The sequence below is a fragment of the Heptranchias perlo genome, chromosome 1 (genome assembly GCF_035084215.1).
Source record: "Heptranchias perlo isolate sHepPer1 chromosome 1, sHepPer1.hap1, whole genome shotgun sequence".
NCBI classification, from domain to species: domain Eukaryota; kingdom Metazoa; phylum Chordata; class Chondrichthyes; order Hexanchiformes; family Hexanchidae; genus Heptranchias; species Heptranchias perlo.
The window spans coordinates 102,320,114-102,333,961 of NC_090325.1; the positions used below are offsets into that span (position 1 = coordinate 102,320,114).

At 38.6% G+C, this 13,848-nt stretch overlaps 1 protein-coding gene across 3 annotated transcripts in view; it reads left to right on the top strand.

The window, feature by feature from the left end:
* Positions 1 to 13,848, top strand: part of anapc4 (anaphase promoting complex subunit 4) — a 95,680-nt gene that overhangs the window by 75,139 nt on the left and 6,693 nt on the right. For 2 of the 3 annotated variants that reach the window (XM_067989108.1, XM_067989118.1), the window contains exons 22-28: positions 338 to 435; positions 535 to 596; positions 822 to 857; positions 1,004 to 1,105; positions 3,416 to 3,493; positions 8,729 to 8,899; positions 13,159 to 13,282. In XM_067989108.1, the coding sequence (XP_067845209.1) occupies positions 338 to 435; positions 535 to 596; positions 822 to 857; positions 1,004 to 1,105; positions 3,416 to 3,493; positions 8,729 to 8,899; positions 13,159 to 13,282 (671 nt within the window). The remainder of the gene's footprint in view (positions 1 to 337; positions 436 to 534; positions 597 to 821; positions 858 to 1,003; positions 1,106 to 3,415; positions 3,494 to 8,728; positions 8,900 to 13,158; positions 13,283 to 13,848) is intronic. The other variant, XM_067989127.1, reaches the window with a different exon arrangement.

Below are 13,848 nucleotides of genomic sequence, written 5' to 3' on the forward strand. Positions count from 1 at the left end.
CCTCTTCCTCTCTCTATGTTCCAGACTCAAACTGAACCAGAGAGAGAGAGAGAGACTGACCCACAAAAGTGAACCTTTCACCCATCCCTCAGCTATCTTGGTCGAGAAACCTCCCCCATTGGTATCAGGGTTCTGTGGTATAAGTTTTTAGTCTTTCTTTCCCTCTGATATTCTTTTCAGACTCCTGACATACAAAATACTAAATTTAACTTCCAATACAGATATTTAATTTGTATTTGTATTTTAATCTAATAATCATGTATTTTGCTCCCAATTGTTAGCTCATTAGTGATATAGTACCAGGATAGTTAACATAATTTTTAAATTTTGTTTGCAGAAAGCCCCTTGCTTTTTCCATATTTTCCCAAGAAATCACTACATTATGTTAAAAGGCTAGTGGAAGGACAGATTGATAGTTGCCTACAAAAACCAGCTGTAAGTAGTCCATCATAAACTCAACTTTTTTTTACAATGAAACCATGACAAAATTAGTTTCAAAATTTTCCTTTTAAATTTTTTTGGTTTCTTTCATAGGAAGTGATTGGAAATTCTGTACGTCAGGTTGTCTACATGCCTCTGTATAAGCTACATCCAAGGTAAAACTTCATTTTTATGTTTGCTACAAGAAAAGGAGCAATTTAATTTTTGAACTGTATTAAATGCCAAAAAGTATAATTATTGAAATTGAAACAAAGCCCTTACTGTATAGTAACTTTGAGTCCCAGCACAACTAGCTACTATTTTAATGGAGTGGTTTCCATTCTTTGTTGAAATTAACAGTATGTTCTTGTTAATATACTTGTGTTTCTGTTTAATTTCAGTGAGGGTGTTGTGCCCAGATTTTCAATGCCTTCGTTGTAAGTTCACTGGTATATTTAACTGTTAAGTGTTCATTTTCATTCAACCATTTATGGAATTGAGATATAAAAGTTTCCTCTGTAGCTTTGGTTTTTCCACTTTTTCTGGCAGCCAAACTGAAACCTGCTGTATGTTTCCTTTATAGTTGGAATGATAAGTCTTCAAATCTACAGTATGTAGTGTTTACAATGCACAGCATTGAATCCTCTAGAATCTACATTATGCGAAGACCCACAGACCTTTCAAGGTGAGAATTGCTGCAAAATGTGATATTTGCAACTCATGCATTCTGTAATTTCCATGAATTATTTTTCTGATTCTATGGAAATTGCATGGGAATGTTTTTTTTTATTCATTCATGGGATATGGGCATTGCTGGTAAGGCCAGCATTTATTGCCCATCCCTAATTGCCCTTGAGAAGGTGGTGGTGAGCTGCCTTCTTGAACTGCTGCAGTTCGTGTGGTGAAGGTTATCCCACAGTGCTGTTAGGAAGGGAGTTCCAGGATTTTGACCCAGCGACGATGAAGGAACGGCGATATATTTCCAAGTCGGGACGGTGTGCGACTTGGGGAATGTGCAAGTGGTGTTGTTCCCATATGGCTGCAGCCCTTGCCCTCTAGGTGGTAGAGGTCGCGGGTTTGGGAGGGGCTGTCGAAGAAGCCTTCGCGAGTTGCTGCAGTGCATCCTGTAGATGGTACACACTGCAGCCATGGTGCGCCGGTGGTGAAGGGAGTGAATGTTTAGGGTGGTGAATGGGGTGCCAATCAAGCGGGCTGCTTTGTCCTGGATGGTGTTGAGCTTCTTGAGTGTTGTTGGAGCTGCACTCATCCAGGCAAGTGGAGAGTATTCCATCACACTCCTGACTTGTGCCTTGTAGATGATGGAAAGACTTTGGGGAATCAGGAGGTGAGTCACTTGCTGTAGAATACCCAGCCTCTGACCTGCTCTTGTAGCCACAGTATTTATGTGGCTGGTCCAGTTAAGTTTCTGGTCAATGGTGACCCCCCAGGATGTTGATGGTGGGGGATTTGGCGATGGTAATCCCGTTGTATGTCAAAGGGGAGGTGGTTAGACTCTCTCTTGTTGGAGATGATCATTGTCTGGCGCGAATATTACTTGCCACTTATCAGCCCAAGCCTGGATGTTGTCCAGGTCTTGCTGCATGCGGGCACGGACTGCTTCATTATCTGTTTTTTTAAATAAACATTTTAAACCCAAAACATGAAGCAACAGTGTATGATTAAATATGTAATTATCTTTATCTAATTAACTTGCCACTTTTGAGATATGTAGCCCACTTGTTTATAAATCACATCCTACAGATCTGTACAGCGTAATACATGTGCTCAACTGCCCATGATCAGCAGAGAAATTCTGTTGATCTCTAGATATATGTGTAAAAAAGTTAGAAAACATCCAGCTTTAGCTGCCAAAACAGTCCCCAAGATTGTCTAGTCATTCTGCGTGGTGATCTAAAAATAACTGTAAAACATAAATAATCACTGTGCCACTCGTTCTGTAGCAACTTTGCACCATAATGTATTCAAGGTAACAGCTGCTCGTCCATTAGCCCACCATCTAATTTACTAAATGTCCATTGCTAAGAAATGCTATTTTTAAAAGCTGTTCAGTTCACCAAGCCCACTTCTATTTTGTTTTTGCTATTTTTTCTGCCAGTTCTTGAAACCCTGCTGAAGGCATTGCATGTGGTTTGATTAGCGCTAAGCACTCTCAGTACCTTGCCCAAGTGATTGTTGTTTATGTGTGAGCTTTAGCGAGTGTTGACCAGCTATTTAACTGCAGGAACATCACAGTTGAGCCCAATCCTATCCGCAGACACACATTTTCAACAGAGATCACTGAGTAGTCATCAGGAGATCTGGCTGATTTCCCTTTCACCAATCCAGGTGTGCTGGGGCCAGTTGTAGTGCCCCTAATGGAAGCCAGTGAAATGAGCTTGGATAATTTCAACCCAATAACTGGTGTGCATACATCCATGGCACAAAACTGCTCACACTCTGGCACAAATTACACTAAATTTGCCATCCCTAAAAGGCCCAAAGATGGATATTGTAGAAATTAGAATTTTTTTTATTGATGCAGTGGAAGATGCTCTTCTGAAGTTGAGTTTAAGGCTTATGTTTTCCCATATTAGGAAGGACTGCACTTGTCTGTGGTATACGTGGCCTGGGAGTACTCAATGTTAGCGCTAAGTTCCAGAAATGGAAAAGTATTACCACAGACACCCCTCACTTTAGTGAGCATAAATTTAGTTTCATTAGAAAATATTCTTTGAAGTTCTAAACATTTTATGTCTATCTTAATAATGTTTTAATGAAATGTTCTGACTAGATTGGATTTCAGCCATAGTTTAACTTAAACATTTCATGGTAAGGGAGAGATTTTTAATTTCAGAAATGTGAAGATTGTCTTGAATACTGATCTGAATAAAGAAATATTTGGATTTTTTAATACAATATATTAATGTTCACCCAGGTAAATTCTTAAGGACTTTAGCTTAAATTTAAATTTTCCTATTTGTGATGGTTTTTACAGATCTGTTTCTAACTCGCTGCTTGCTATAGAGTTTGGAGATTTTTTATGTAGCAGCAGAAATGAGAGTAACAAGGAAAGGTGAGTTTCCTATTATGTTTTACTATGTTCTGCTTGTTCATATTTTCTAACATGAGACCTAGAGGAACTTTGGCTGTAAATATTTGGACTTGTAAAATCATTTTGAATTATTCTAAGATATGATGTACCGAAATGATTTAGTAAGGGAGGTATTTGTGTATGCAGCTTTACCGCGCACACTTTGAAGGGTAACTGTTCACCCACTTCTGCTTCTGCTTTAGTGCCAACTGCTGAGCATGTATGTTACAAATTGAGCAGGCTAATAAAAAGAAAAAAAAGTCAAATGCTGGAAATCTGAAATAAATACAGAAAATGCTGGAAATAAAGAGTAGGTCTGTAGGCATCTGTAAAGAGATTGTGATGTTTCGGGTGTGTACACTTTATCAGAGCAAATTGAGCAAGGCATACAATATATCCAGACAGGAGCTGATGTTTGATAAGATAAAACGTGTTAGTGAAAGAAGGCCAAGTATTCATATTCTGTATGTGGTCATATAAACAGTTTACCTTTCTGACCAAAATGAGTACAACTTCTAGTGTGATGCACCAGTGTTGTCTTTAGCATTATGGGACAGGAACTCACCATAAGTAATGTAAGCAAATTAACAGTAATGAAGAAAATAATGGCACTAAAGAGTGACAAATCCCCAGGACCAGATAGTTTCCATCCCAGAGTTTTAAAGGAAATAGGTGAGAACATTGCAGAAGCCCTAACTATAATCTTCCAAAGTTCTCTCGATTCAGGAACCGTTCCTTTGGGTTGGAAAATTGCATATATCACTCCGCTATTTAAGAAAGGTGAGAGATGGAAACCAGGGAATTATAGACCAGTTAGCCTAACATCGTCAGGAAATTACTAGCGTCTATAATTAAGGATAGAGTGACTGAACACCTTGAAAATTTTCAGCTGATCAGAGAGAGCCAGCATGGATTTGTAAAGGGTAGGTCATGCTTGATGAACCTGATTAAATTTTTTGAAGAGGTGACTAAATAGTGGACAGGGGAATGTCTATGGATGTTATTTATGAGGACTTCCAGAAGGCATTCGATAAAATCCTTCATAAGAGACTGTTAGCTAAAGTTGAAGCTCATGGAATTGAGGGCAAATTATTGACCTGGTTAGAAAATTGACTGAGTGGCAGGAGACAGAGAGTAGGTATAATGGACAGGTACCCAAATTGGTAGGATGTGACTAGTGGTGTCTCACAGTGATCTGTGTTGTGTCCTCAGCTATTCACTATATTTATTAATGACTTAGATGATGGGATAGAGAGCCACATATCCAAGTTTGCCAGTGTCACAAAGATAGGCAGCATTGTAAGCAGTGTATAGGTGGAAGCATAAAATTACAGCGAGATATTAATAGATTAAGTGAATGGGCAAAACTGTGGCAAATGGATTTCACTGTAGGCAAGTGTGAGGTCATCCAATTTGGACCTAAAAAGGATAGATCAGAGTACTTCCTAAATGGTGAAAAGCTCGAAACAGTGGAAATCCAAAGAAGCTTTGGTGTCCATGTACATAAATCATTAAAATGTCATGGATGGGTACAGAAAATAATCAAAAAAGCTAATGGAATGCTGGCCTTTATATCTAGAGGACTAGGATACAAGGGGGTAGAAGTTATGCTACGGATATACAAAGCCCTGGTTAGACCACACCTGGAGTACTATGTTCCGTTCTGGGCACTGCACCTTAGGAAGGATATATTGGCCTTGGAGGCAGTGCAGCGTAGATTACAAGAATGATACCTGGACTCCAAGGTTTAAATTATGAGGAGAGATTACACAAACAAGGGTTGTATTTCCTGGAATTTAGAAGATTAAGAGATGATTTGATGGGAATTTTCAAGATATTATGGGGAACTGATGGGATAGATAGAGAGAAACTATTTCTGCTGGTTGGGGAGTCTAGGACTAGGGGACATAGCCTAAAAATTAGAGCCAGGACTTTCAGGAGTGAAGTTAGGAAACAAGTCTACATGCAGAAGGCAGTAGAAGTTTGGAACTCTTTTCCGCAAATGGCAGTTGATACTAGCTCAGTTATCAATTTTAAATCTGAGATTGATAGATTTTTGTTAACCAAAGGTATTAAGGGAAATGGGCTACGGCGCATATATGGAGTTAGGTCACAGAGCAGCCATGATCTCATTGAATGGTGGAACAGGCTTAAGGGGCTAAATGACCTACTCCTGCTCCTATGTGTACTGAGGCTATTGATTGTACACTGTGGAATCCACATAGCGCATGAAAGAAGCACAATGCAAGTAAATGCCAAAATACCATGAAATATTTTAAATTTGTTTTTTCCACCGTATAATTACTTGCATATACTGTAAGATCCATTTAGGTTACTCAGTTTAAAAAAAAACTAACATGGATGTGGTCTGACATTTTAATTACAAAGAAATGGTGCAGTTTTATTTACTCTGATGTTGAATTGAAGTAAAACCTCTTGTCTTTGGACACAAACTATTTGTTGGGAGGTTTACAGCATCACTGAATATGGAACTTCACTTAGTTTACTGAGGTAAAGAAAAATTCATTGTCTGTCTACATGTGAACTGAACAGGTGCATGAGTATAACTGCCAGTGCAAATCGATTTGTATACTCATACAGGGTTGTTGTAATGTAAATGTAGCTAAAGAGGAGTTTGTTTATTTTTCTTTTTGAAATAAAAACTAGCAATCTTTTGTTTTTTCATATAGTTTTGTTGTACATACAAATCAAGTCTGCTGGTACATTAAAAATCTATATCTGTCAAATGGACCAATATAAACATAGGATTTTAATCTATTCCCTTCAACCGTAGAGATTCCAGATAAGTATAACACTTTTTGGCAAATCAGTTAGGTTAACGGGATTTGATAGAACTGAATTCCACAGGCCATTGTAATCTTGAACTGAGCATCAAGACAGAAGAAACCCTGGGAGCTCTTTATTGATGGGCATTTCAAATCAAACTAGAATATGCATGGTCACCCACAAGTCATAACGTGGTTAGAATATAATACTGTACTTTTAAAAGGTCTAATCCAGTACAAGTAGTACTTTTTCTGTTACACTGTGCCTGTGTACATGTTTTTGTAAACCTGGGATTTTAGAATTTATAAAAGTAACATTAAAAATGTGTTTCCTTTACAATACAAAAGCAAACTAGCATTTAAAGATATTTTCAAATCTTGGTCTTGAGTGTTTTTTTAAGATCTAAACATCCTTCAAATTGAAATCTAACCTGAATAAATGCAATCTGCCTGACTGAATTATCAGCTGTAAGAACATAAGAAATAGGAGCAGGAATAGGCCATACAACCCCTCGAGCCTGCTCCACCATTCAATCAGACCATGGCTGATCTTCGACCTCAACGATCCCCATGTCCCTTGATTCCCCTAGAGTCCAAAAACCTATCCATCTCAGCCTTGAATACATTCAGTGACTCAGCATCCACAGCCCTCTGGGGTAGAGAATTCCAAAGATTCACAACCCTCTCCATAAAGAAATTCCTCCTCATCTCAGTCTTGAATGACCGACCCCTTATCCTGCGACTATGCCCCTTAGTTCAAGACTCTCTAGCCAGAAGAAATGTTTGTTGATTGTTTTGAGTCTATTTTGTGTTGCTATATAGGTTTGATACTAGATCCATAACAACATGCAGTCATGCAAGTAATGATAAACAAGTGAAGATAACTATTGTCAGCTTACACTTTTTAATTAGTGTTGGCTTTGAACAAGCTTAATTAATTCTAATTCATCTGAAACCAGTTGGTGCAGATCATGTTTACTCTTCCTAATTATTTTAAATCAGTCTTCAAATATTTTCTTTTGTCTGATTTCTTCTCATACTATTTTTCTGTTTATTCCTATACATTGTCCTTTTGTCTTTATTTTTGTTTCTCTTTGCTTTTTTCCTTTTGTTTTCAATGCTTTTGTCTGATTTTTTTTAGTTTATTATCACTATTTTTGTTTCTTTCCCTTCTAGTTTTTCTCCATTCTTCCTTTTAGTGTATAAGCCAACCCAAATCAGTAAAAATTTGCCAACCCTCTTGGTTTAGACTGTGACTTGTCCTTGTCCTAGAAGATTTCCACAATCTCCTAAAACATTCTTCCTGAATGCACCCAAACCTCCTTGATTGCAGGCAAGGAACACTGCATGAGGCATCTAAGTGATGTACATGCTGACCAAATGAGCTATCAAAGCAACTGTTCCATTTAAATCCAGGAATGTTAGTGTGTAAACCTGTCATATCCACTGTGCCAGGCATTCCCCAGCTCTATCCCTGTAATCTCTAAAGCTTAGAACAGTCTGTCAACCAGACACATGCCACTGATGCTTCCTTTAACACTGTCAACCATGACTCAGTGGTAGCATCTTGCCTCTGAATCAGAAGGGCGTTAAACTAGACTGACACTTCATTGCAGTACTGAGGGAGTACCGCACTGTTGGAAATGCTGTCTTTGAGATGACATGTTAAATCAAGGTCCCACCTGCCAGCTCAGATGAATGTGAAAGATCCCATAGCACTATTTGAAAAAGAGCAGGGAAGTTCTGCCGGTGTCCTGGCCAAAATTTATCTCTCAACCAACATAATTTAAAAAAAACAGATTATCTGGTTATCTGTCTCATTGTTGTTTGCAGAGCTTTGCTGTGTGAAAATTGGCAGTTGCCTACATTACAACAGTGACTACACTTCAAAAGTACTTAATTGACTCTGGGACTTTGGGGCATGTGAAAGGTGTTATATAAATGCAAGTTTTTTCTTTAATACAGTGGCCCATCCATTATCTGACTTCTTGATTATCTGCCAGTGTTGTTATGGATCGACCTTCTACATTAAATATCAATGCAAAATGCACTTTAAAATAGCCTATAAAATTCAAGAATTTTTTGCATGACAAAAGTCTTGTGTGCGACGTCACCTCAATACACAGCATGTTAGCACCATTCTTCAGTTAGACATAAATTAACCTCACAGCCTAAGATTGAATTCAGTTTGTTGCTTGTCTACATTCCCTTGAATAGAATATTACCAAATGGGTTTTAAATATTTCTTCTGAGTATACTGTAAATAGAGTTCTGTGTTTCCACAGTCTTCTCCATTTCTACTTTATAACACTGAGGAAAGCTGTAGTAGTTGAAAGACTAAGACTAACGCAGGCAGTACAGACTAGGGCTTAGGGAATGATATAGCTGGGTTTTTCAGTTCTGAAAAGTCGGATTATTTGCTTTCTTTTAGTCAGTTCAGTTTTTTGGACGTTGGTTTTTATGATGATGAAATGCTGACAGTACTATTGAAGGGGCACATAGACAAAGAAGAAAAAGGTCGAATCTTGACACAGCTACCACTATCGTCAATTTACATCAATGAAGAAACTGAGGACGAATTGTGCTTGGATACTGGTAAAAGGTAATACTTGAACTATATCAATGCCAGGCTTGACATTCAAATCCTGCATGTTTTGTACTAAGCTCAAAAATTTAGATATCTTATCTCTGTGTCAGTGTGTAATGCTGTAATGTTATAGTGGCTGCTCAACCAATCAGATCTCTAAAACATAAATCAATTGGATCCCATAACTGTATGACCAGCGACCATTCAAACTCTAGAACCAGTTCTGGTATCATTTTTGTGACTAATCCAATCACCTTGCAACAACAACAAAAAATCTGTGGTATACAGCTGCAATAACCATTCCTCACCCATGCCCTATATACCGCTAAAATAAAAATTGCAACATAATAAACACACAAAATTCAACAGATCTGAAAGAATACAAACTTACCCAGCGTAACTTTTGATTGCTCTAACAATTTTGCACCGTATGACCTGTAGCACTCCACCACACCTCATGAATGCCCCCAACTTTGAGAACACCCTCACCTAATATTTAATGATCCATCCCAGCTCCTTCAGCTGTAGCATGGAATTCCCCTGAAGAAAAATAAGTAAATTTGGGAGCTTGCTGAAGAACAATAATTAAATAAAGTCACAAGAGCCTTGTAGCTCCAGATGAATTCCTGACCAGTTATTCTTGAGGAAAACAGATATATCAACCAGGGTAGATGAAGTACAATTGTACAGCAAATCAAATCTTAATGCAACCGTGGATGGAGAGGAACAATAATGAACTAAAGTAATATCAGACACAGGGAGGGCAAGGATTTAGTGCTTAAAGAGACAAAGTTTGGAGGCGGAGAGAGCAAGGAACAATGTCTGAGCATGGCTCTGAGCATGGCATGCTGGAGCATTTACCAGCTACAGCAGTATGAGGTAAGAACTCAATCTATATCAATTCATTTAGACAGGCTGGGTGAGTGGGCGGAGATTTGGCAGATGCAATACAATATTGGAAAATGTGAGGTTATGCACTTTGGCAGGAAAAATCAGAGAGCAAGTTATTATATTAATGGCAAGAAACTGGAAAGTACTGCAGTACAAAGGGATCTGGGGGTCCTAGTGCAAGAAAATCAAAAAGTTAGTATGCAGGTGCAGCAGGTGATCAAGAAGGCCAACGGAATGTTGGCGTTTATTGCTAGGGGGATAGAATATAAAAACAGGGAGGTATTGCTGCAGTTATATAAGGTATTGGTGAGACCGCACCTGGAATACTGCATACAGTTTTGGTGTCCATACTTAAGAAAATACATACTTGCTCTCGAGGCAGTACAAAGAAGGTTCACTCGGTTAATCCCGGGGATAAGGGGGCGGACATATGAGGAGAGGTTGAGTAGATTGGGACTCTACTCATTGGAGTTCAGAAGAATGAGAGGCGATCTTATTGAAACATATAAGATTGTGAAGGGGCTTGATCGGGTGGATGCGGTGAGGATGTTCCCAGGGATGGGTGAAACTAGAACTAGGGGGCATAATCTTAGAATAAGGGGCTGCTCTTTCAAAACTGAGATGAGGAGAAACTTCTTCACTCAGAGGGTAGTAGGTCTGTGGAATTTGCTGCCCCAGGAAGCTGTGGAAGCTACATCATTGAATAAATTTAAAGCAGAAATAGACAGTTCCCTAGAAGTAAAGGGAATTAGGGGTTACGGGGAGCGGGCAGGAAATTGGACATGAATTTAGATTTGAGGTTAGGATCAGATCAGCCATGATCTTATTGAATGGCGGAGCAGGCTCGAAGGGCCGATTGGCCTACTCCTGCTCCTATTTCTTATGTTCTTATGAGCCACACCTTGGAAGAGTAACTGGTTTAATCTAAAATGGAGTTGTAATACTGTAACATTTGACTGATTATCTGTTAAATATTTATCTTCATGGTGTATCTTATCAAAATAATCTATTTAATCACAGAAATATGTTTGCTGTAAAAAATTAGATGGTAAAAGGGAGATTTACAGTTGTTGCACTTGTAATTTTACACAAAAGCTTTTGTAACTTGCAACCTCAAAGTAGTTTCACTTTCTTCTCATTCCACTTTCTCTGATATCTGTATCCTACTTTTACTTAGTACTTTCTGAAAAACAAGCCTAAATAGAATAAGAATCGAGAATAAAGGTAAAATGTCTGTTGCCCAAACTATTCAGCCAGAGGTTGAATATTACAAGACATTGCTACCTAAAACATTTTGTTCTTGTGCTGACAGAAATTATCTAAACCAAAAGGTTTTTTTTCCACAAAATCTGCAAAATATATGTCCTATAAACAATTTACATAATCAGAGGCTGTTATTTATAGATGAACAAAAAGCCTGAATATTATTTCCCATCGAAAGGTCATGTTGCCTTTTAATTTAAAAAAGGCGGGGGGGGGGGGGGGCATTTTCTGTCATGTAAATTTTCTGCCAGCACAGTTGTGCTTCATGACATTATATATAAAATTATTCAGTGAAGTTTAAAAATGTTGTATACGAGAGCAGTATGCTGATATTTCTCGTACCTGTTTTTAAATTATTATTTTTTATTCTTAACCTTGTCATTGCTTTACAACAGAATAACCAGGCAGTAGTGTTATTGTAAAATCTCCCACGAATCACATTTTATAATTGGATTACCTTAATGTATTTCATTAGTTTCAAGTGGTAGATATAACAATGTTTTTAAAATTTTAATAAATGAGTCTATAATGTACATCCATATAATATGAAGAAAGTTTTTAAAGAGCCACAGTCCCTGTGAGTTTCCTCAATTTTAAAGTGACTGATCTTTTTTTTTATTCGTTCACGGGATGTGGGCGTCGCTGGCAAGGCCGGCATTTATTGCCCATCCCTAATTGCCCTCGAGAAGGTGGTGGTGAGCCGCCTTGTTGAACCGCTGCAGTCTGTGTGGTGACGGTTCTCCCACAGTGCTGTTAGGAAGGGAGTTCCAGGATTTTGACCCAGCGACAATGAAGGAACGGCGATATATTTCCAAGTCGGGATGGTGTGTGACTTGGAGGGGAACGTGCAGGTGGTGTTGTTCCCATGCGCCTGCTGCCCTTGTCCTTCTAGGTGATAGAGGTCGCGGGTTTGGGAGGTGCTGTCGAAGAAGCCTTGGCGAGTTGCTGCAGTGCATCCTGTGGATGGTGCACACTGCAGCCACAGTGCGCCGGTGGTGAAGGGAGTGAATGTTTAGGGTGGTGGATGGGGTGCCAATCAAGCGGGCTGCTTTATCTTGGATGGTGTCGAGCTTCTTGAGTGTTGTTGGAGCTGCACTCATCCAGGCAAGTGGAGATTATTCCATCACACTCCTGACTTGTGCCTTGTAGATGGTGGAAAGGCTTTGGGGAGTCAGGAGGTGAGTCACTCGCCGCAGAATACCCAGCCTTAATATATGTAAACTACAATTAAAGAGTGAGGAAGGAAAAGGAATGTCACTTCAGTCATGGTTTGATCGTATAACTCCCGCTCCAACTCCCAACAAAATAATTTTTGTGTAGCTCTCAAAGACAGCAGTTTGCAATAGGATCTACGGGATAAACCAAAAGTTTGAAAATGAGTAAATGAATACTCTGTTCTCCCTTTTTACACATTTGTGTATCCTACTTTTACTTCAAGAGAAGTACTTTCAGAAAAGCAAATCTAAATTAAAGGCAACATGCCCTTTCAATGGGAAAGAACATTCAGTCTTTTTGTTCATCCATAACCAACAGCCTCCAATTATGTAAATTGTTTATAGGACATATATTTTGCAGATTTTGTGGGCAAAAAACCTTTTAATTCAGATAATTTCTGGCAGCATTTTGTCTCCAGAACAAAATGTTTTAGGTTGCAATGTCTTGTAATATTCAACCTTTAACCGAATTTTTTTTTTACTCATTAATGGGATGTGGGCATCGCTGGCAAGGCCAGCATTTATTGCCCATCCCTAATTGCCCTTGAACCGCTGCAGTCCATGTGGTGAAGGTTCTCCACATTGCTGTTAGGTAGGGAGTTCCAGGACTTTGACCCAGCAACGATGAAGGAACAGCAGTATATTTCCAAGTTCAGTAGCTTGGGCAACAGACATTTTATCTTTATTCTCTATTCTTATTCTATTTAGGCTTTCTTTTCTTGAAGTAAAAGCAGGATACATAAAGTGAAAATGATAAACAATGTTTTCAATTCCCATCTATCTAAACCATAAAAGAAATCATAAAGGCCCTACTAAACAAAAGCGTCAGTCCTAGATGTTATTGTTTGTGATGCCATGTCGAGTTTCAGTACAGTATTCTGAATTGATTTTTGGTTTTATTTACAGGCTGGATGAGCAGACCGATCAAATTCCTGTTCAAACAGTAACTGTTGAAAATCAATCTCGGACTTTAGAGAATATGAAAGCGCAGTATGTTGCTGTAAATGGTATTCGTAAGGTGTCCTGTGTGGTAAGAGGCTCTTCAACAAACCTATACTTATATTTCAACTTTAACTTTGTCCTCTAGCCTTAAAGGCCTGGTATCTGGAGGCTGATTGGTACGAGTGGCTGTGAATGAGGATGGAAACTCCCTATTGTACTTTTCCAGTCCCTGAGATGGCAGTCTTGTACAAATGTGCCTAAAGGTTTTTTTTATTTGTTACGTTATTAGAAAACCACAGGAACTTTGCTAGGGACTGAAAATGTACTACAATGATCTTGTCAGACATTCTAGAGCCAATAAAGTTGAAAATTCAGCAAACTTGCCAGTACCTGAGGTTCTAGGTGTGCTGAGGACTCCAAATTAGTTCTAACTGGGAACTCACGCTATTCCAGTTGTCCATTGACCGATCATTCTAACTACACACTATAGCTGTCAGGAACAAAGAGTTCATGAGTTAACTCGTTTTATAATTTAACAGTTGCATCTAGACTTCATCTTGTGCCTAATCAAGCATTATTGTTATTTAAAGTAGTTCCTGTTGTGGGTGCCAGGTGAAAAGATTAAAGGGCAAAGTTACTCTACATTTTCCAGTT